We start from the raw sequence: 23,759 nt of genomic DNA, 5'->3' as shown, positions 1-23,759 counted from the left end.
ATTATTCTCAAGCATTATGGCTTAACATGCAAAAACATGGTTTGCAAAAGAAGTATAGGTTAGACAGCAAATTCCAGCATCACATACGAAATCTGTGTTCACTAGCATTCATTCCCAGGGAACATGTGGTTAAAGCATACATAACAATTGTAAACAGTAGCTACTGTCAACAAAACGAGAAGGAAATGGCCAATTTTCTGAACTATTATGAGGAAACATGGGGTTGACACCACAAACATGTTTCGGTTGTAAGGTTCCAAAAATTAAAATTGAACTATGTAATTGTTACAACACAATATTAACTGGCTCACCCAAGACAAACAACAAGTTGGAGGGATGGCATAATGGACTGAAAGTAGTGATGAGACACTCAAAGCTCTCTATGTGGAAGTTCATAAGTGTACTACAAACTGAGCAGGGGATGCAAGAAAGTTCTATAATTCAGTAAATAAGTGGGACGAAATTGCATAAAATAATAGCATAAAGTTTTGTAAACATTAAAAAGCTAAAAGAAATTGCTATTCCCTTAGTTTAAGTGATTACTTAATGAGCATGTCGTTAAATATGAACTTTGTAACATTATAGGAAATACTGAAGCCTTTCTCGACTATGTGTTCATCTCTGCCTCGATACTACAAGATGTAGATTCTCTACAAATTATATAAACACAATGAAAAGTGACCAAAAGATGTTATCATTTACTTGGAACACCAATTTAGATAGAAAGTTGCGGTTCGATTGGCCGCCACTGCACATCAATATTGGACATTCGAGCACAAATTAGCACCCATGATGCACAAGTCATATCATCAACATTCCTAAAGAGAGCAGAGACAGGTTCGAGGCAATTAGAGTACCAATGGATTTTAAATTCCTTCAAACGTCTGCCTCAACAACCTTGAGTGATGAATCTAACTTTAACCATGCTTAGCACTGAGAATTAGTATTAAACTGAAAAATTAAGTGCAAAGAACTTAAAGAAACACGCCTTTGTCCTGAAGACCAGTGAAAGAATGAGGAAAAAGATCAAGCAAAGATATAAAAACTGGATTCTAGCATCCAAAGCAGCTTGTCACCAACATGATGCCGAACAAATGCTACAAGCATTAAATAATCGGACATCTGCTATACTTTGGTCTCTTCTCAACAGAAGAGCTGAGTAGGCAACGATTTTCATCTCAAAAGTCTCTGAAGCAACCTGGGTCTCCCATTTCACTGCCCTGTTTACAGAACCAGCGAATTCAACAATAAATAGGCAGAAAACTAAAGGTGAGTACATTGCAGTTGAAACAAAAGGGACGCCGGTTAAGCCACGGAGATGGACTTTAATCTGAGATAAAGAGACAATTATCAGTCAGATCAAACATCTAAACACCTCTTGTGCACCTGGACCAGATGGTTTATCCAACTTCCATCTTAAAACAAACCCGGAAGCATGGTCTGAACTATGCTGCGCAATCTTCCAGACAATCTGTGAATTAAATAAAGTGCCAGATTCATGGAAAGCAGCATTCCCAATCCCTATCTATAAACAAGGTCTAAGATCGTTACCTACAAACTATAGACCCATTGTTTTATTGAATCCCTTAGGTAAACTGTTCACTGCAATGTTGCTCAAGAACTTAACTAATTGGATGAAAAAGACGGAGAGAAGACCCCAGACAAACTGGATTAGTAAAGTGCGTGGGTACGAATCTCAATTTACTGATCCTTAACCTTAAGATAGAGGCTTTTACAACAAAAACTAATCTCCATGTGATCTTTCTGGACTTAAAGCAGGCATTTGATTCGGTAGATCGCAATATACTATGGAGCAAATTTGCACAATGGGAGTGTCCAGCAAATACATCAGCAACGATAAAAGCACTATACTCAAATACATCTACTAGAGTTCGCCTTTCAGCTAAAAGAGTAATAACTGGGACAATTAAAATGAAGAGACGCTTGAAACAAGGCTGCCCGCATGCGGCCACGCTTTTCACCCTTTATATCTCTGATATCACTGAAACACAACTGAATGCCTGCGCTTTTCCACCACTACTAAATGGTTCTCCTGTTCCTTGGCTCATTTATGCAGATGGCCTGGTGATATTGGATAAAACACAAATAGGTCTACAAAGACGGCTCGATAGTTTTGCATCATATATTCAAACAAACAGCATGATGATTAATATCAAAAAATCCCAAGTCATGACATTCTTAGGAAGCCTCAAGCATAAATGACACCTCTGGCAGTATTTTTACATGGAGTGTGATGGACTGAAGTCAAGTCCCATAAATATCTGTGAATCCTCTTGAACTGCAAGATTGGTGAACAAGAATGGTTGAAAATATTGCGAGAGAAAACATTATCCCTAGCCCGACAAGGTCTTATACTACACAAGAAGTTCAGGACATTTTTCATTTGTCCCTTAAAAACCTTCTATCGCCAGAAAGTTATCCCAATTTTGAGCTAGGGAGTTGAAACCATCTTAAACCTAGCTAATGATATTTGGGATAAACTCAAAGGTTTGTTTTGGTGCAAAGTTCTGGCGCTCCCCAACACATTTGCGATAGCGAGGATACGCTTTGAAGTTGGCCTCCAATCAATACACACATTAATCCTATGGAAATCGCTAAATCTGTACCGCCGAACCATCACTGATGATGAGATACCAGCGATGGAAATATTGGGATTCAACCCAAAGATTGCAACAAACTCAATATTAAATAAATGGAAACATCCGATGGCAATAAAAAGGAAAATTGAAAACAATAATTGGATACAGACCCAGGATCAGAAGGCAGTCTATCGAATGTCCATCAACTGTACAGTGGAAACGAGAAAAATGTAACAAATTACCTCCATACTTGCAACTCTTTCCATCAGCAAAATTCTGCAATCTTTTTCTACGCATTAGATTGAACCTTTTACCTACACGTGAACTGTGTGGACAAATGAAACAACTAGGAGACTTACCGAATACTTGTCGTTTTTACAGAGATCCCCAAAAAATTGAAACCTTGCATCACATAATGATGGAGTGCGAAGACTTAGGCCCAATAAGAGAAGAAAATACACACAAAAATACTCACAACCTACTATTGTGTATACACCAGAAGACCGATGGATTTCAATACTATTGGGCAAAGAAAAGACAGTCATTTTCTCAGTACTCCAATTTGGGTTAGAACTATTAACACCTATACCGTTGTAATATCAAAAGAACAGGAACTGTATATTGGTAATGAATGACAACCAGATGACACAGACATTTTGATACTTTTATATTATGTTCTTAACTTGCTATTAATAATGTAGAAAAAAGTTTGTAATAAACTAATTTCTAATAAGATAAAAAATATAGGTAATACTAAGAACATTGCCATGTACATAATTATTGGAGACAAAACATACCTTAACCTGGAACAAATGAACTTTGTAACCTAAGAAATACTAAAACCATTGCCCTGTATATAATTAATAGAGACAAAACCAAGCATAATATTTGTAATAAACTGTTGAATTGTTTGGTGCAAAAATTAATAAGAAATTCACCAATTGTTTAATTCATATTTTGTCAGATTTGTGAAGTGGGATTCAATTGATGAAATTGACAAAGTGATTAAATAAATGCTCCCGCCTCCCATCCTGCCCCCCGTTCCCCATTGGCGAACTGGGCCCGTGGTCTCGGGTCTAGTGACCCGCGGTAGCCTCCCTGCTTCCTTTACCATCAGGAAGCAGGAGAGTGCTGCGCAGGGCAAGCCGACCCCAGATGCCCCCCCACAAAGTAACTTCTGTGCCCCCAGGTCCCTGTACCCTCTTTGCGTCCCCCTCTCCCTGCTCCTTCCTGGATCACCCTGCTCCCGCCTCCCATCCCGCCCCCCCGTTCCCCATTGGCTAACTGGGCCCGTGGTCTCGGGTCTAGCGACCCGCGGTAGCCTCCCTGCTTCCTTTACCATCAGGAAGCAGATGAGTGCTGCGCAGGGCAAGCCGACCCCAGAAGCCCCCCCACAAAGTAATTTCTGTGCCCCCAGACCCCTGTACCCTCTTTGCGTCCCCCTCTCCCTGCTCCTTCCTGGATCACCCTGCTCCCGCCTCCCATCCCGCCCCCCGTTCCCCATTGGCTAACTGGTCCCGTGGTCTCGGGTCTAGCGACCCGTGGTAGCCTCCCTGCTTCCTTTACCATCAGGAAGCAGGTGAGTGCTGCGCAGGGCAAGCCGACCCCAGATGCCCCCCCACAAAGTAATTTCTGTGCACCCAGGCCCCTGTACCCTCTTTGCGTCCCCCTCTCCCTGCTCCTTCCTGGATCACCCTGCTCCCGCCTCCCATCCCGCCCCCCGTTCCCCATTGGCTAACTGGGTCCGTGGTCTCGGGTCTAGCGACCCGCGGTAGCATCCCTGCTTCCTTTACCATCAGGAAGCAGGTGAGTGCTGCGCAGGGAAAGCCAACCCCAGATGCCCCCCACAAAGTAATTTCTGTGCCCCCAGGCCCCTGTACCCTCTTTGCGTCCCCCTCTCCCCGCTCCTTCCTGGATCACCCTGCTCCGGCCTCCCATCCCGCCCCCCGTTCCCCATTGGCTAACTGGTCCCGTGGTCTCGGGTCTAGCGACCCGTGGTAGCCTCCCTGCTTCCTTTACCATCAGGAAGCAGGTGAGTGCTGCGCAGGGCAAGCCGACCCCAGATGCCCCCCCACAAAGTAATTTCTGTGCACCCAGGCCCCTGTACCCTCTTTGCGTCCCCCTCTCCCTGCTCTTTCCTGGATCACCCTGCTCCCGCCTCCCATCCCGCCCCCCATTCCCCATTGGCTAACTGGGTCCGTGGTCTTGGGTCTAGCGACCCGCGGTAGCATCCCTGCTTCCTTTACCATCAGGAAGCAGGTGAGTGCTGCGCAGGGCAAGCCAACCCCAGATGCCCCCCACAAAGTAATTTCTGTACACTCTTTGCGTCCCCCTCTCCCCGCTCCTTCTCGGCCATTTCCATCCTGGCCCAGGTAAGCGTGTGTGGTTGTGTTGCCCCTGCCCCCCATGCCACCATTTTGGGGCTAGGAGGCCCTTGGTGCCTCCCTTCTCCAAGGCAGCTTTCCTCCCTTAGTCCCGCCCCCTTTGTCCTCCCCTGGCCCTGATTCGTCCACCTCCCCTTTATCCCTGACTTTCCCAGGGCAGCCCTCTGCCCGGCAGCCCCTGTGGCGAAGGGCCCCAAGGCAAATGGCGGCTCCTACAGAGGCGGCTCCAGGATGTGTCAGCAGGTGTCCGCAGGGGACGCCAAGGAACCCAACAAACACCAACAAAAACCATGAGTGTGGCATGGGTGGGGAGTAGAGCAACCACTCTTGGATGGAATTGTGAATGTTAGCATCTCCACTCTTGGATGGAATTGTGAATGTTAGCATGTCCACTCTTAGATGGAATTGTGAATGTTAGCATGTCCACTCTTAGATGGAATTGTGAATATTGGCCTGCGTCGCATCTAGATGGAATTGTGAATGTTAGCATGTGAAAGTAGCATTTAGAAAGTGCGCCCTACAGCCTCTCTGTGAATTTAGAAATGTGCCCAATAGCCTCTCTGTGAAAGTTGCATTTAGAAGTGTGCCCAATAGACACTCTGGAAAGTTGCATTTAGAAGTGTACCCAATAGCCTCTGTGAGAGTTGCATTTAGAAGTGTGCCCAATAACCTCTCTGGACAATCGATTTTAATAGTGCGCCCAGTACCCTCTCTGAGGAAAATTGAATTTAGAAATGTGCCCAATAGCCTCGCTGTGAAAGTTGCATTTAGAAGTGTGCCCTATCGCCTCTCTAGTAAATTGAATCTAGAAGTGTTCCCAATAGCCTGCCCACTCTAACCTACATTTCAATGGCCCGCAGTATAACGTCAACTAATGATTGCTAGCATACGCCACCCTTAGATGGAATCTCTAACAACCTCTCTATGAAAATTGAATCTAGAACTGTTCCCAATCGCATTTAGAAGTACGCCGGATAGCCCTCTGAGAAAGATACATTAGAATTGTTTGCATTTGGAAGCTGCCCCCAATTAGCCTCTCTGTGAAAGTTGAATTTAGAATTGTCCCCACCTGCATTAGAATTGTTCCCACCTGCATTTAGAAATGGAGTCAGTTGCATTTAGAGGCTGCGCCCGATAGCCTCTCTGTGAAAGTTGAATTTAGATCTGTTACGACCCGCATTAGAACTGTTCCCACCTCCATTTAGAAGTGTACCCAATTGCAGTTGGAAGTTGCGCCGATAGCCTCTCTGAGAAAGTTGAATTAGAATTGTTCCCTCTTGCATGTAGAAGTGTACCCAACGGCATTTAGAAGGGTACCCAATTGCATTTAGAAGCTGCACCCAATAGCCTCTCTGTGAAAGCTGAATTTAGAAATGTTCCCACTTGCATTTAGAAGTGTACCCAGTTGCACCTGAAAGTTGCACCCAGTAGCCTCCCTGAGAAAGTTGAATTTAGAATTGTCCCCACCTGCTTTAGAATTGTACCCAATTGCATTTAGAAGCTGCGCCCAATTAGCCTCTCTGTGAAAGTTGAATTTAGAATTGTCCCCACCTGCATTAGAATTGTACCCAATTGCATTTAGAAGCTGCGCCCAATAGCCTCTCTGCGAAAGTTGAATTTAGATCTGTTACCACCCGCATTAGAACTGTTCCCACCTGCACCTAGAAGTGTACCCAATTGCAGTTGGAAGTTGCGCCGGATAGCCTCTCTAAGAAAGTTGAATTAGAATTGTTCCCTCTTGCATGCATAAGTGTTCCCAACGGCATTTAGAAGTGTACCCAATTGCATTCAGAAGCCGCACCCAATAGCCTCTCTGTGAAAGCTGAATTTAGAACTGTTCCCACTTGCATTTAGAAGTGTACCCAGTTGCACCTGAAAGTTTGCACCCAATAGCCTCTCTGTGAAAGTTGATTTTAGAATTGTTCCCACCTGCATTAGAAGTATACCCAATCTTATTTAGAAGTTACGCCCAATTGCCTCTCTGAGAAAGTTGAATTAAGAACTGTTCCCGCTCGCAACTAGAACTGTACCCCGAACCCCCTCTGAGAAAGTTGAATTAGAATTGTTCCCTCTTGCAATTAAAAGTGTATCCAACGGCATTTTAGAAGTGTACCCAATTGCATTTAGAAGCTGCACCCAATAGCTTATCTGAATGTTGAATTTAGAACTGTTCCCACCTGCATTTAGAAGTGTACCCAACAGCATTTTACAAGTGTACCCAGTTACACTTGAAAGTTGCACCCAATAGCCTCTATGTGAAAGTTGAATTCAGAATTGTTTCCAACAGCGTTTTAGAAGTGTACGAGGGTGCGAACTAGACGATGATAATGACTTGACCCCACGCTTACTCTCCCCCTTACATCACCACTCATCTAGAACACAGAGATGCTATGGCTCCATTCGGTATAACTGTTCTCATATCTACATCTCCCGCTTACTCCACATCACTCTAAGTAATCATTGCTGGTTTCACACCCCCAGCCAGGCGGTCTCCTCAGGCCTAACGCAGCCACACTCGTTCTGGGTAAAACCGACCAGAGCGAACACATACTCCTGACCTCTCAACCACCACACCTACAGCTAAGAAGCAGCTACCACTCGATTTCCGCACCAGCTGCACACATACCTGGTGCGCACACACACTTTTGGACTCCCTCTACTCTCTCTACTTACCTGAACTTCGGTTCCCAAGGGCGTTCAACCTACCAGCGCTTTGAGACCATACCAATGGTATATAAGGCGCTATATAAATGCAAAATAACATAACATAACATACCCTTTCCATGCATTTGACAATAAGTCTCTGCACCCTATGATTACATTTGATTAAAACAAAAATGAAATAACGAATACAAAAATAACAAAAGGGATATAATTTACCAATGTAGTCTTCATAGCTGTACAAATCCAGTGTAAATAGTTAGGCAACAACAATCAAAATCCCATGTAAAATCCATTTGAAAACAAATAATAAATGAGAGAAACACAAAAAATCCTTAAGCAAATATTCCAGGAAAAGATTCCACCAAGATAAATCCATGAAAAAAGCAAAACAAATCCCCAAAAACGATCCTTCCGCATCCAGGTAAATCCATTAAAAGCAAATAATCCATCCGTGAGGGCAAAAAAATAATCCATAAAAAAAAGAATACAGCAATACAGTCCACCAAGATCAATCCATGAAAAATGCCAGACAAATCCAAAAAACCAATCCATTCGGCATCAGGGAAATCCATTAAAACCAATGAATCCATGAAAAACGCCTGACATATCCCAAAAAAACCTGATTCTTCGGGATCCAGGGAAATCCATCAAAAGCAAATAATCCATGAAAAAGCCCCAGAAAATCTACAAAAAACGATCCTTTGACATCCGAAAAAAGAAAATGATTGCAAATCCAAGAAAGACCTCCCGCACAACCTATCGCTTCCATAATTACTGAAAAAAATGGCAGATAAGAACTTCCATTTATGTCACAATGAAAAGACCCATAGACTCTGGTAATACCCAATGGACAAATATAATATTACAACTATTGTTTATATTTCAAATGTAATTATATGACACCCAATGGACAAATATATTATTACAACTAATGTTTATATTTCAAATGTGTTTATATGTGAACAAATATAAAAGTAGGTCAAAACTCTCATGTGATCAAATTATTCAATCAAATTGGCCAAACCCTTATATTTACATGAGCCTTAATGGAGCAATCGTCTCTTACCTTTCCAATTTCTAATCCTGCACTACTCTCATAAACTGTAATTTGAGGATTCAATTTTCCTGAACTATGAACTCTCCTTATGTGTTGCTTTTAATATCATGTCTATTTTAGATAGCTATTCATGTTTAATTCCATCTGCCTGCGTCGAGGTACTGTGATAACAGATGTTCTAATGATTCAGCACAAAACAAAATGCATTAAACTCAGAAGGTTAAGCCGGCCCAGCGGGGTGGTGGGGGAGGGCTAAACAATTTACACATTTCTCTCTAAAGTGATTGCCTATTGTGCTGACTCTCTCAAGCTTAAAAGGGGATATTTTGAGGATGATAGTGGATCTACATTCTCATGTGTGCGATTAAACCCTTGAGAAAGATGCAAAGGATTAAATGGAAATGTCTTCAGGAATCTTCTTATGTCCTACATAAGGGATATATTAAGAGGGAGTCATGAAAAATGCATCTATAAATGCTGAACTCGCCCCTTAATCCTGGAGGAGATCCATCAGTGGGAGGGCAAAGCTTGAGTAGGCATTGTGAATGGTTTCTGCTTTGACTTGCTATGAGGATCTTATCAGAAGGATGTCCAACTTTGGAGCTGTGCAATTGCTGAACTCTCCTTCCTTCCACGTTGGCAACTTCAGGAAGGCCCTGGGATTAATATGGCATTGGGGTTGAACACCCCTTTAACTCCTGCCGGTCACCTCAGATGAGTCATGAAGGTAGGATATTTGGTTCGGATCAGGTCTAATGACATTTTCCTCATTTCAGATAACTGTTGAAGCACTCGATGGCATTGCATCATCATCTGTCGCTTTGGCAGAAGGTTCTGCTGGGTATCTTCTGCTTCCCGTTTCTGCCCTTCTACCTCTGTTACCTGGGTGAGTATCATCAAAGCATACCAGTTCTGCATGCAGTGATACAGATTATACACATATTTGCCTACTCGCTTTTATGATACGCTGTTTACCATACGTGTGGTGTTACAGTGCTTTACAGCAGATTGTAGAGTCAGGTCAGTGTCAATTATGTACAGGTACTAGGGATGCACCTAACACCATATTTATGTCCCAGACGAGTTATGTAGATATTTTTCAAATTCTATCACCCGAGGTAATTAACACTGCCATTGGTGGCATTCCTGAACATCCACCCAAATACAAGTTTACCCCTGCCCAGTTTTAACGGCAGTGGTATTGCAGAAATACCACTGGCGGTATTCCAGCAATACCAATTGCTGTACTTTCTAATATTGTTTGGCTATCCATTTCCACCCTCAACGTGAAGAATGGATAAGGTAAACTAATGGTTCATACGGTAGGCAGTGAAAAAGTCAAAAAAATTATGTCGAAAGACATAGGGCCTCATTACACGGACGGAGGTAACCATGGCGTTATTAGCGCCATGGTTGCCGCCGGTATTTTACCGAGTCCGCCATGGTGAATGGCGGAATTACCGCCCTATTCCAAGGTGTATGGGGGCGGCAATTCCCCATTCACCATGGCACTTCCCCATTCCCATTTCTGCCCCCATAGGGCTCAATGGGAATAAGGAAGGCGGTAATTACGGTACCGCAAATTGTGGTACCGTAATTACATTCAAGGTCCCTTTGCGGGTCCCTACTTTAACGGCTGGTACAGACCAGCCGTTAAGGTCGGGAGCCGCAAAGGGACCTCGTAGTAAGGAGGTAAGGGTTAACCGGCACTGGTACCCTTACCAGTACCGGTAAACCCTTACAGCCATCTGTGTAATGAGGCCCATAATGTCGGAAAAAAAAATGTCAACATTTTTGATTTTCAAATGTTTTATTTTTTTATTAACATTTTTTTTTGGGTTCCACAAGTTAAAAAAAAAGGGTTAAAACAAAAAAAAATAAACAAAAAGGGGGTTTGGAGGGGAACCCCCCCATTTCGAACAAAAAGCAATTCAAAATAGATATTCAAATTATTTTTTTTTCGATTTTTTTTTTTTTTTTTTTTTTTTTTTTATCATTATTTTTTTTTTTTAAACATTATGACTTTCGACATAATGGCATTCGAATGTATCACTATAAACCGGTTCATACCACTACTGCACATTTTATGTTGTACGTAAAACCTGACCCTTTTTATATGTTGCTTGGAAAAGTGGTGAAAGGGTGATCATTGGAGACACCCACTTTGTCACATCCTTCCTATTCCTCCATGAAAATATCTTCCCCTGTATTGAAGGCCTGTCCTTGCTTTTGTACAGGAACATTTTTTTAACAAAAAAAAACGTAAGGGAACTCTTTACTGTGGTGGAAGTAAAAATAACTCTGTTTTCAGGATGAAAATCCATACTGTGTGTGGCTCGGTTTACACCCGGAGGCATATACCACCAAACCTGGAGTGCAGATGAAGATAAAAAAGATGATATGTGTCTAATACCAACGGTTTTATCGTTACCTTCCAACTCGTGATGATAACCTTAGTACTCCGGTAAATACCAAATAGTGAATTTGGCTAAAGCCAAATCTGAAGGCGAATAGCTTTATTTAATCAAATCGAGATCCAAACATGAAAACACACTTTTTAGAATATATTATCTACAAATGTATTCGCACACAGGGAAGGCCATCAGCCAATCAGGTGGCTGGTACAGCAAGCGAGAAGTGACATTCTTTGCCCACATCTTCCAGCCAACTGATACCCTTCCCCGGATGGTGCCATTTTTTATTTTATTTAATGTGAGGCGGCAATAGGGAACCCCTCGCACCCCAACATCGTCTAATTCCTCTTCCCCACCCCCTCACCACTTACCTGCTGGACCGGAACTTTGTGCTCTAGCCCCGGCGCTCCACCCATCTCCTGGCCACCATAGACATGGAAAAGGGACTTTGCCCTTTTTTCATATGGCGACTGGACATCTTTTTTACTTTTTATTTTTTTTCTCCGGAGATCGGCTGTTCGAGCAGCGCATATCTCTTATGTAAACAATGTGAAATCATTTGCACCCCGGATGAACCAGGGGTTCGAATGGCTTTCATGCCCTCTGTGGGAGGTGGACATGGCCTTTAATGGCCCAAATCTCGGGCCTACCATGGGTCGGGCTGGCGGGCCATTAATGGCCATGTCGGCCCCCCACAGCCGACATAAAAGCCATATTCGCTAGTTTCTTTTATTTCTCTTCATTTTCGTCAACACATTATCCGTATTTAAAGCATAGGCAAAGGCAGAAAATAATACAGGAACACATAAACAGTGACCTAATGTATGAAAGGATGCTGTATTTGCAAAGCCAGTGCTAACTGAGGGGAAGGCTTCACAAATGCAAAAGGTGTGGTTGCAGTAGACCAAATGCACATAGTGATATGCATTTGCCATTGTGAACCGCACACATGGCAATCTCTTAAAAGGTACAAGGTAGAAAGCGGAAATTGAGTTTCCCTCTCGTTTCTGATCACTCATGCAGGTCACAACTAGAAGGTGCACTCTTGTGGACAGATTCACGCTAATCATTTTATAGTGGGGACTCCACACCCATAGGCAAGGTGAGGGAGCAGAGGGCTGTGTCCAAATTTAAGTGCGAGCCTGAGGATCCACGAGTCCAGAGTCTCGAGCCTGGCTACACTCTCTTCTTCTCATCCCTTCTGTGTGTTTTGAACCAGATTTGTTATGTGCAAATCTGCCTCACAAAACTAACACCCAACACTGTTTTCAGAAGTGAATGATAAGTAATGATGTGCTTTTAAAATGAATACGCTTTGTACATCTACTTCATTGTCACTCATATGATGCGTACAAAAGGCACTTGTTATGCTGAATGTAGTTTTTCATCATTTCAAAGCAATGGGTATTTCCCTCTATTTTTTATTTTTGGGGGACCAATTTCAAGTCGGGGGAAAAAAGTAATAAACAGTATACAGAGTATGGAAATCGGTTACCCATCCCTTACACTATCACAATTATTATGATGGTTCTCCCATATATCAGAGGTTAATCAATACCAACATAATCAACCAAGAGATCATTTATATCAAATGATTCGTTCTGTAATCATGTATCATTATTTAAAAACGAACTGTGCTTTGTATCTCACAAACATAAAACATATTGAACAAACTCATATATACCAATTCATCAATACTCAAATATAGACATTCTATAAACCTTTACAGTATGTTGGGTTAATACTCAGAGACTTTGAGAAATTTCTAATACACCGTTTCTGGCAGGTAAGTTCAGACTGCTTGTTAAAAAGGTTAATCAAGGAAAAAATTGGAAAAATCCCGTACCCCTCTACCCTCTGTGCTTCTGTTACAGAAACAAAGCGACATACAAATGGACTGGTCACACAAATGGCCTACGTGGACATTTCACAGAGTGAAAAGTGCAATAGATGTGGAAAGAGGACTTGGTTGTTACAATGTCCTCTTGGAAAAAGGGAGGACTAGCTACAGATGTATGCTCTAGTCTATTTGTCTACACCTGTTTCAGCCTTATAAATCAGATGCGCTTTTTCTTAGCATTCTCACACAGCTGATTCTAAGGCCTTCTTCAGGACGGTAACTTTTTTCAAAAAAGGATCTCAATCTTCGGAACCCCAACAGTTGGCAGCAGCTCTGCAAACAATGTAGATACAACATAATATTACTAATATTAAAAACTTTAACTTTATTCTTTTCTCTGGTGACGCAATCACATATGTGTTGGCTATGAAAGGTGACGGACGGTACTAACCTTAATGTTAGTGCCGAGTGTGTCTAGGGATTGTGTTTCACAGCTGCTCTCTATTCAGCAGGGGGTTTGAGGAGACAGGTTCCTATGTAGGGCAGCACACAAAGCGCTCAAGGAGGGTGGGAACAAGGGGAAAAACAACAGTCGCTCAGGGCCCCTGAAATTCTGAGACGATAATAGTCTGCACAGGCAGAGTAAGTGCGTAAATTACATTTAACAGTTGAGACACAGCAATTTTACCAGTGCAATTAAGGGGAGAAGAAAAGGGAGAACAGACAGACAATCATCAGGCATGTTGCATTTGGGTTGTGCAAGTGCATAGAAGGTCACAGGGAGGGGGAGATCCAAGTGCACCCAGTTGGCGGAGACTGGGGTAAGTGCAGAGAGAGGCACTCTGTTGGGTTATTCTAAGTTCAGTGAAGGTGGGTGGGAGTAGGTGCCTGAGGCAAGTGCGAGAGAGGACTGGCGGGGGTGCCTGGGACCCGTGAGACTCTGAGGTACACCAGGCAGCCAGTCAGCAAGCTGTAAGGACGAGGAGGGGGAGATGGAGAGCGCAGCAGGCTAGGTTAGCAGGGTAGAGGGAGAGAAAAGGAAGTGGAGACATGCAATAGTTTGAATATTGAAGGAAACCACATTGACGCTGTAGAGAAGGTTAAAACACTTGGGGTCTACCTACAGGCCTCTCTTGTATCTGGGACTCAAGTAGACAGGGTGATCAGTGGCTCTCAGTACCATCTGTGGGTGTTAAGACATGTCAAACCGATCTTGTCATTTAAGAACCAAGAGAGCTTAGTTAGGGCAATGTTTTTGTCACGCTTAGATTATTGAAATGCCCTTCTAACTGGAGCCAATAAGAAATGCCTCAATAGGCTGCAGGTTCTTCAGAATGAGGAGGTCAGAATTATCTGTGACATCTCTAGGAAGGATCATGTTGCTGGTGCCAGGAACAACCTTCATTGGATAACAGTGCCAGCTAGAATAAGATGTAAACTCCTCTCCCTGGTTCATAGGTGTAGCTATGGGGACACAGCGCTTTATCTTAAGGAGCGAATGAAACTATATGCTCCATCTGAATCACTTCAGTCCAGCTCTAAGGGACAACTGGATGTACCAAGATATGAAAGAACAAAGAGTTTTGGGCGTTCTTTCCCTGTCCTTGCAGCTCAGGCATGAAATGCTCTTCCAATAGAACTTTTCAAAAGCGCCTTTTGTGTTTTTGGAAGCATTTAAAATAATTCCTGCTAGTGTTTACACTTCTGTCCACTTGCTTGGAAACATCTCAAGGAAGTACTGTCCTGTTTACTAAATCCTTGTGTCTATGTGCACCCTGATGCCTGCAGGCGTTGGTGCTTTATAAATAAATAAATAAGGCTAGAGTATTAGAAATTGTGTTTGGTGGCAGCTCATAGTTTAAGTTGCTTCCTACTAGTCTCACACACGAAAATAAACCAAATGAACTGTATAATGATGCAGATTCACTCAAAAGTTTCTTGTTCTGACGTGATTGAGGAACTTCTGGTTCTGTTCGGACCTATTTATCAGTGTACACCGAAAACGTGTTGTAAAAGGAACTATTTTACCTCATTTAAAAATCTAAAAAACATAAAATGAATATAATTTCCAGCTCTCTAATTCAACATTTTGATACTCCTGTTTGCTTTCACTTGATGCAATGTGTGGCGACCTTCCAGGGCTGCTTTCGTTTGCCAGGTTAGGCCTGTGTGCTCGGAAGTCCATTATGAGCTGTTAGTGCCCTAGTCTTTCAGTGGGATTTCAATTTGATTGCATCTCCTGGTATTTCATAATCGTTTGTTGCCCCGCTCTCGAAGACAAAGTAATCCCTGTAACTCAACGTTTCTAGGCCCTGGCCAACGATGTTTCTTTTGTCTTGCAGCTATGCCCAACTTCTTGCTGAATACCTGTAATTCGCAGTTGTTAGGATAGCTCATATAATCACAGATGCGTTTTAGCTTGCGGTCTCAATGAAGTCTGTGTATGTTGTGCGTCTCTCAATAAAACTAGTAATCCTGAGCACAATGGCTCAGTGATGATAGCCTTGGGTGAGCAATTGAGTCTTGACAGGTTATTTTTCTAAAATCCCTGCTCTGTTATTCAGCGCTAATCTCTTTGCAGGTGTGCGGCCTAGAGGAACACTCACTCTCCCTTAGGGCATTCTCATATTGTGTTACTGAGCCACAGCCCTGATTAAGGAGGCAGGCAAAAATGTTATTAAAATGATAACTACCCACCATGTATACTTTTAGAAAATGGGCCTCATTAAGAGTTGGGCGGTATTCCGGCAGGAAAATCTGGCAGAATACTGCTCCACAGAATTATCGTTCCTGCCACTTAGTCGGGCGGATTTACTGCCAGATTACAAGTGGCAGTGGCAGAGTTAATCCCCATTTTATTTTAGAGTCCATTGGACTCTGTGGGGCATTTTTGGTGGAATTAGCGCCGGAGGAATTACTGATGTGGTAATTCTGCCAATGTTGCCTATTTCAGCCGAAAGTCAGAGGATTTACCCCCAGCATGATGCTGGAGGTAAACCCCCCACTCCAGGGCCATACTGGTAGTATGGCGGTGTGGGAAATGTGGCAGTAATTACGTTCCCGCCAATTATTTACTGCACCGCCCATACATGTAATGAGTCGCAATATGTAATTGATGGTTGACTGCAGTACAGCTTTTTCTCAGCCTTGCCGACAGCCTTATCCAGTTTTAAACGAGCAACTGGAACTAGGGGCAGAGAAGTGATGGTCGGGGTAGGGGGCAAGTGACACAGTGACAAACAATGACAATGTTTTATCTTTAAAAGGTATTTGGCTGCTTAGCTGAAAAGAAATGCAACAGATGAAAATTGACAGTTCACACAGATTACTTCTGTAATTCTAAGCACTGCACATCTAATAATATTTTTTGTAGATGTTCGACGATGAATATTTTCTGTCCTTCTTTGGACGGATGCGTCCCATCCTTATGTTAAATATTTTGGCTCTTGGTCCATGATGTGCAATTATGAAATACCCACGCCTACCTGGCAACTGAGACAAGTTATTCAGTTTTCTCGCTGAGACGTTGATTGGACTTGCCGACAACCCCCCCCCCACATCCCCACAGCTCTTCACGATCGTCTTCAGCTATGGCACACACTCCCCAGGAAGAGCCTTGCCACCCATGCCAGTGCTCCAATCACGTATTTTTGCAATGGTTGCCAGCAAAACATTGTCAGACCATTCCCTCCTAAATGCTTAACGGCCAGATCGGGGGCTGGAAGATTGCCTTTGCCCTGTGCTTCCCTCACTGCCCCCCTCCCCTACAGAGGCTTGTGCAGATACATTGCTACCCCACCGATCCAAAATAGGGACATACCCTTGTCAGCCCTCTTTTCGCTAGGACCGTGCTCCTGTTTCCAGTGCATCGCCCCTTTCATAGAGTAATGGCCCTCAATCCATACCATGCGTCACGTGGCATCTTTTGAAATTAATGGCAAGAACAAATGTGGAGATCAGATGACAGCCTTTTCACGCGAATGGATTCGCCCCTGGGACTTCATCCCACAATGGTTCTAGCTGCATATGGCTGACATATGTTTTAGACTTTAAACTCCCAATCTTCTCTGTTAATTTTCCATCCCTATATGCTAGCCGTGGACGTCACAGGCCCCTTCTGGAATGAGAGTGAGGAGAAACCTTCTTGCACACACCTACTACCCCTAAACCAAGCTGAAAACTCTTTTAAACTGAAATTGCAACAAAGAAAAATCCATAATGAGGTTTCAGAAGCGGGCCTGTTAAACCCATTAGTCGGAGTGCAAGGAACACTTTCCCGCCCCTACCTGGCACACCATCTGCCCTGGGGCCTGGCGCAAGGAGATCCAAACACCTTTTGCACTTGATCAGTTTTAGACATACGCAACTGCAGTTTTAGCAGCCTCCCTACTAGCCCTACATCCGGCCTTAAAATTCCCTCCCGCAAAGGTCCACTTTGGGCCTCAAGCCCAATTCCCCAATGCAAAAGGTCCCCTAGAATGTCACGGCGAAAGCTGCCATGGACAATACAAGTTCACTAGCATCTCCACACACCCAGCTGAGTGTGCCAACTATGACTTCCAGTTTTTGTGCATCCCATGCCCTTCTGCCAACTGGCAGCAAGAACCTTTTGTGATCTCCGCCCACCTGGAAATACATGCCAATTGAGGCTTCCTTTTTTAAGGTGGCTTTGTGGGTTTCCTTGATTTAATTAGGCAAGTTTTAGAACTACAAGCCCTACCTTTTTCATCAGAATTTGGGCACTTTGGAAGAGACAAGGTGACTCTTCGAGTTAAACTTTGATTTTTACCTAAAGTGCTCACAGACTTTCATTCATCACAGAAGTTACACTTCCCTCTCTTCTTTGCACTGCTTCATCCTTCAAAATCGGCAGAAAGATTGCACAGTCTGGACTCTACGAGGGCCTCAAAGTTTTACTGAACCAGGACAAAAGATTTCATGCATGTTGACCAATTATTCATAGCATATTTTGGCTCCTTAAAAGGGAAATCTATTTTAAAGCAAGTGCTTTCAAGATTGCGGACTCTCTGTACCACCATGTGGTATGGGTTAGTTATTAAGGAAGTGTAAGAGGACATTCGAGCTGTGGGAATGAGGTCCATTCTACAAAGAGTTGTGACTTTGGCATAAATAGATTCATTTTCTAGACGCTATCTGCTAGACTCCCTGAATAAGGAAAATGCTGTTTGGGAAAATCAGTTCTTCAAAATGTCCTATTCTGATTGAACCCATTCCATATTAGCTTTGTTTTTCTTCTTCAGTACAACTTGGGGAGTCTCTCACAAGATGATGAATCTGTGGGAGGAATGTCCAGTAGAAAGACAAATTACTTACCTTGGCTAATGGTTTTTCTGATGAAGGAAGAAGACAACGCTGACAAGCAGCCACCTGGAGGCATAGCATACCAGAGGAAAGGAACTCAGGTGAAGTGGCGGGTGCCCTGTAGGGAACGCTAGAGCCGAGAAGACATTTTTTGTGGGACCGGAGGAGACACAGTCTTGTGGAGCGGAAATGGTTCCATCGCTGAAAAAGTGAAAAGCCGACGCAGGAACCGAAAGAGACTCTACCTAAGAAGCCTGCCCAATGAAAACTCTTTGCCGCAGCTGCACATTACACCGGTGAGTCAACCCAGAGTAGTTGGTGGCCCTCGGGCATGACAACAAGTTAAAAAATACTTGGGGAATCAGTTTCAATACCGACCAAGTAGGATTGAATTGAAGGGCAAAAGGGGGTACAATTCTCCTTATTTGAGTTGTCAGTTTGGGGAAACTTGGAACAAGCATTGTCAAAGGACATTAAGACATACCCCCATATGTGGGATATCATTAAGGGGGAAGTTGTAACAGAGCGCTTGCCTTCACATCTTTAAACAGGAAGTTGTAACAAGTGTTACCTGGAGTCAATAAGGTATAAACAGTGAAGAAGTGCTATTGTGTTATACCTTCAAGGAAAGTGAACATTGTAGAAAAGACCTGGCGAAAGATACACATCAGGCAGTGAGCCCTTTTTGGAAAGAGATAACTGGCGGGAGAGTACACCAGGGGATCTGCGTGAACCATAAGGGGGCAATTCCTGGCAGGGGAGTACATCAGGATATCTAGAGATTCAGTTGAGAAACTCTTGGCAGGATAGTATACATGGAAATCATAATTTGGAACAGTTTTGATGAGAGAAACACTTCATCGTTTGAAGCAATTGTTGAAGTTGAAAAAACTTTTGTTTTGCCATCCTGCGAAAAGTGTTCTATAGAAGAGACATTTGCTTTGCCAATCTGAGGAAAAGACATTTTCATTGACTATAACAGAACATTGGAACAAAACATGTTCAACAGTTTTCCTGAAATTGTTCAGGGGAACGAAAATAACCCCTGGACACAAGGAGTGCTTTGTTGGAACAACACCTTTGTATTTGTGCACATTTTTGTTGAGTTGGAAACAGACATTTCCCTTGCACCTTTTTATTGTGTAGGTTAGTATAAGGGTCAAGGTATCTTTTGGACAGAAGGTCAGCGTGTTTTAGCTTTAGTTTCATAGGCAGGGACACTCTTTTTAAGATAAGGACAGATAGGCCTTCATTCAATCCCCTTTTTATCATAATAAAAATGGCTATTGATGACATCACAACTTTGTGTGCGCCTCTCATTTCTGACCCCTCGCAGAGCTCTATAAACTTTATATGTGACTATGTGCATTCTTTTATTCTGTATTTGCTCAAAGAAAGGTTGTACCAATGGTGTGATATTTGAATAACAATGAGGGATTCATTTTCTCACCAAGTATAAGGATGGCAGAGCACGTTTGAAGTTTAAGCGATATGTGACAGTAAGAATTGTATCCAGCTCTAAGGCTTGTGAATGACCTGCTTCTGCAGTGTGTGACTTCTCATTTCTGATTTAGAGCAAATAGATTGAAGGATTAGGTTGATGGCTAGTGTGAGTTGCTTGACATTAATAATTTTGAGATGGCAAAGGAAGCATCAACTGATTTTTACATGCATTAATGGGGGCCATTCCATAATAAAGGGAAAAAGTTGCACATCTTCCAGGGGATACACCAGTTAAAGAAGGACTACAGGAAGAGAATAAAGGCTTTGGAGGAAGGGATCACCACTCTTCACCCCCTGGGATCACCACTAAGGTGGCTATGCCCCACTCCCCAAAAAGCATAGAGTATATGTGAATAAGCAAGTGCCCGGGAAGGTTCCTTCTCCGGTGGTACCTGAATATATTACAGATGGGATTGTTGCAGTGAAGCAAGAGGTGGCCAAAATGGTTACCACTGCAAAGACAGCCACAGTGTCAGTGGTGGATGTCACTGGGTGGCATCAATAGTATAATGGGCATCTGAGGTAACCTCAGGAGTGACTAGTGGAACCACCATTGGCAAGAAATGGGGGTCACTTTCCAGAGGAAATGTGGCTGCAACCCTGTGGGCTACTCCTTAGGCCAAGCTTCAGTGAATATGAGGACCACAGTAGCAGAGGTTTCGGGTAATATCGGTTGGGTTGCCTGGGACTATGCTGGGGGCTGGAAGGCACTTCAAGTATACCAGGTTTATCGTCAGGGGTGCCAGAGGTAGTAGGGTATGCTAACTGGAGAGCGAGTGGCGAGACAAGCAGGGTACCTTCGGTGGTTTAGGGAGGAGTTGTTAGGTGAGGAGACTGCTTCGGCAGGGACAGCTGCAACAGCAACACACTCATGATGGTGCCTGGGTGATGGAACATGGAAACAAAAGAATCAGAAGTACAGAAATCAGGGTTGGTCTACTGTTTTGAATAAGAAGGATGGGAAGGATGGGATCTGCTAGCATTCAAGGGTGGATATTGGCTTGGCACATAGCTTCCGAGATAAAAGAAATTATATGGAAAGGGAAATACACTGTTAGCCAGTCATGTAAACACACAACGTAATGGATGAATCACAAAAGGAAGCGAAAGATGGAGAATAGAAACAAAGGAAAGTTCCTTGGGAGAGGACAAAAGCTGATTGGTCGATGGAGTTTTCAGTTTTCATGTCAGTAATACTTGAAAAGTATCCAGAGATGGCTTCAAAATTAGTGGCCTATTGTCTTTGAATCTATCTACATACAAGTGTTGCTTTCATGGAGCTTGGATTGAGCATGATTAACACTTTATGGGCATTCCAGGCATGCAGAGTTGAATTGTGAGCAGAAGGTCTATTTAAAGAATAAGAGTCCTTTCAGAGGATGGCTAACAGAGGACATGTGGGGAGATTTTCGGGCTTCAATAAAAAAAGACCTAATTACGAGTCCAGCGGTAGCCGTGCTGGAAAAAACGGCAGGCTGCTGCCAGACCCGTAATACCATTTCGCCTCCGTGATTGCCGGAATCACCGGGGCATTACAACGCTGGTGACCCGGTAATTCTGGAGGCGGAATTCTGTAAATCTCCCTGGGTATGGGGACCATGGAAACACTGCTTCCGTCTATGACAGAGCCGGTGTTTCCATGTCCGCCTGCAGGCAAGTGGGGTTACTTCCGCCAAGTCAGACCTGGCGGGAGTGACACCTCCCACCTGCAGGACTCGTAATCAGCCGGTCTGGAAACAACGGTGGCGGCAGATTTACCGCCACAGTTGTTTCCGGACCGGCTGACTTGTAATGAGGTCAAAATTGCAGCAAAATGCAAACCTAGACAGTTTGTTCATCTTGTGGTTTGGGATCCCAACCAGAATATAAGTGCCATACAAAGAAAATGTAAAACGAGTAAAATTGAGGGCGATGGAGAACCTCAATGTCAGGCCACCATTGTGGGGAGAGTGCACAAAGTTATGTGGAGTGGTAAGTTTCTTACCCCAGTGAAAACTGAGGAATAGGACCATTGTTTGTCACAGTACCCAGTAGCGGAAGCTGCAGTTTTTGTAGTCTGGTTGTAAGGAGAGATTTGGGATCCTGGTGAATGGGGTAGTAGAAAGGATGATGCTGCATAATCAAGTATCATTGTTGAAACTACCTGGGCTTGCTGAACAAAGATCAGTAAAGGTCTGGCTTTCGGGTGGATGCCTGGGCCTATCCTTGCGCCACCTAAGAGCAGTTCATTTTAACTGAGGTTTGGTCTCTCAGGGAGTTAAAGTGGCAATATAGACTCATTCATACATTAGATCTTCCAAAAGCCGCATCAATAAATGAGGCTATCAACCCTGAGATTTCCTCCATCAAGTATGCCTCCTTGGATCAGGCAACGGAAAAATTGAGCGTGCTAAATCGAGGGCGCAGAATGCAAAGGCGGACATTGATGCTGCCCGCAGGTTGTTGCCTGTTGTTGATTATCGATTGCTGGGCTATCATTATGAGGGAAAGTGCTACAATGACAAGTCTTACTCTGAGAGATTCAGTATGTTCCCTTAATGGGTAACATAGAGGATTTCTAACTCTTGCCAGATTTTGCATTTAATTGATGATTTCCTGCTTTTGAGTTCCCGACAACACAAGAATGTTAGCAGGTAGTATTGTGCATGTGATGGTCGAGTTGAGGTGCTGTTAGCTCATGACAAGACACATAGTCTACGGACAATATTCACATTTTAGCTGAATGAGAATGATTCAATAGTGGAAGCGAGTAGATTGCCTGCAGAGAAGGGTGGGACATTCATGCATAAAAAGGTAATTTTGTATCAAACAGCAAAACAAAAGAGGTGATGGCTGGAAGGTTTAGAGTTAATCTCAACCTCTGGTATTGCTCTAGGCAACCCTCCAGACCATCGTTCTTCGCATGCCAAGCCATTACAAAAGGGGAAAGACCATATGCAAATCAGGCTTGATCCAATCCCAAAAGAGGCAGTCTAGCCTGAACTGCTTGTCACATCCCTTCTGCTCTGGACAGCCCCTTTTTAGGGTGGGATTAATTCTGATTTGCATATGGTCTTCCCCTTTTGTAATGGATTGGCAGGCAAAGAACAATGTTCTGGAGGGTGGCCCAGAGCGATGCCAGAGGTTAAGATTATTTCCAAACCTTCCAGCTATCACCTCTTTTTTTTGTTGTAGTCACCTGAATCCGCCGGGTATTCCCAGATGTGGGTCCCATGACTGCTGGGCCTGGAGAACCAGGCTACTCCTCAATGATGAGGCCCAACAAGGCCAAAACATGTCTGGGGTTGGTTGTTGTCTAGTGCAGAAGGGATGTAACCAAGCAGTTCTGGCTGGACGGACCCTTTTGGGGGTGGGACCAAACCTGATTTGCATGTGGTCTTTCCCCTTTTATATTGGCTTGGTAGGTGATGAACGATGGTCTGGAGAGTTGCCCAGAGCAATGCCAAAGGTTAAGATTAATTATAAACCTTGCAAATATCACACCGAGGATAATACTGATGAGACGCATCTTTCAGGGTCAATAGCACAAGCTATGACAAGTCTGAAAAAAGCATCATAGAACAAGTTTGTCACCAGAATTGAAAGAAGATCTCCATATGTTGGCATATTTACTGACAAAGTTACATTTTTCTCTGGTATGCCCATCTCAGCCAATATCTAGAGGCGAGTTAGGACACCATGCAGTTACGGCCAAAGGAGTGGAAGACATCAGGTTTGGTGAGAAATGTCACCTTTCTTGAATTTTTGTCCATTATGGTGGAATGGATCATATGGAGGGAGGAATTCACGAATAGGACAGTTATTTTCTGATCTAACAGCATGTCTGTATTGGAAGCATTCAATAATCAGAGGGCATCGAGCAAGATGGTGTTGAGATGCTTTAAAGGACTGTTGTTATCTTCTTGAAGGAAACTTAGTTGCTAAGGCAAAACCTTTCTCATGGGCAAAGAATACTGTTGCAGATGCCTTCTCTCG

At 43.5% G+C, this 23,759-nt stretch overlaps 1 protein-coding gene across 2 annotated transcripts in view; it reads left to right on the top strand.

Annotated features, from left to right (window-relative positions):
- LOC138491514 (kyphoscoliosis peptidase-like) overlaps window positions 1-23,759 on the top strand; it is a 336,578-nt gene that overhangs the window by 57,435 nt on the left and 255,384 nt on the right. For both annotated transcript variants that reach the window (XM_069618052.1, XM_069618051.1), the window contains exon 2: window positions 9,482-9,591. In XM_069618052.1, coding sequence (XP_069474153.1) covers window positions 9,501-9,591 — 91 coding nt within the window. In that variant the 5' untranslated portion in view covers window positions 9,482-9,500. The remainder of the gene's footprint in view (window positions 1-9,481; window positions 9,592-23,759) is intronic.

The sequence above is a fragment of the Ambystoma mexicanum genome, chromosome 10 (genome assembly GCF_040938575.1).
Source record: "Ambystoma mexicanum isolate Mex_15411 chromosome 10, UKY_AmexF1_1, whole genome shotgun sequence".
NCBI classification, from domain to species: Eukaryota; Metazoa; Chordata; class Amphibia; order Caudata; family Ambystomatidae; genus Ambystoma; species Ambystoma mexicanum.
Note: the sequence above shows the minus strand (reverse complement) of the source record. Positions and strands in the feature narration are given on the sequence as shown.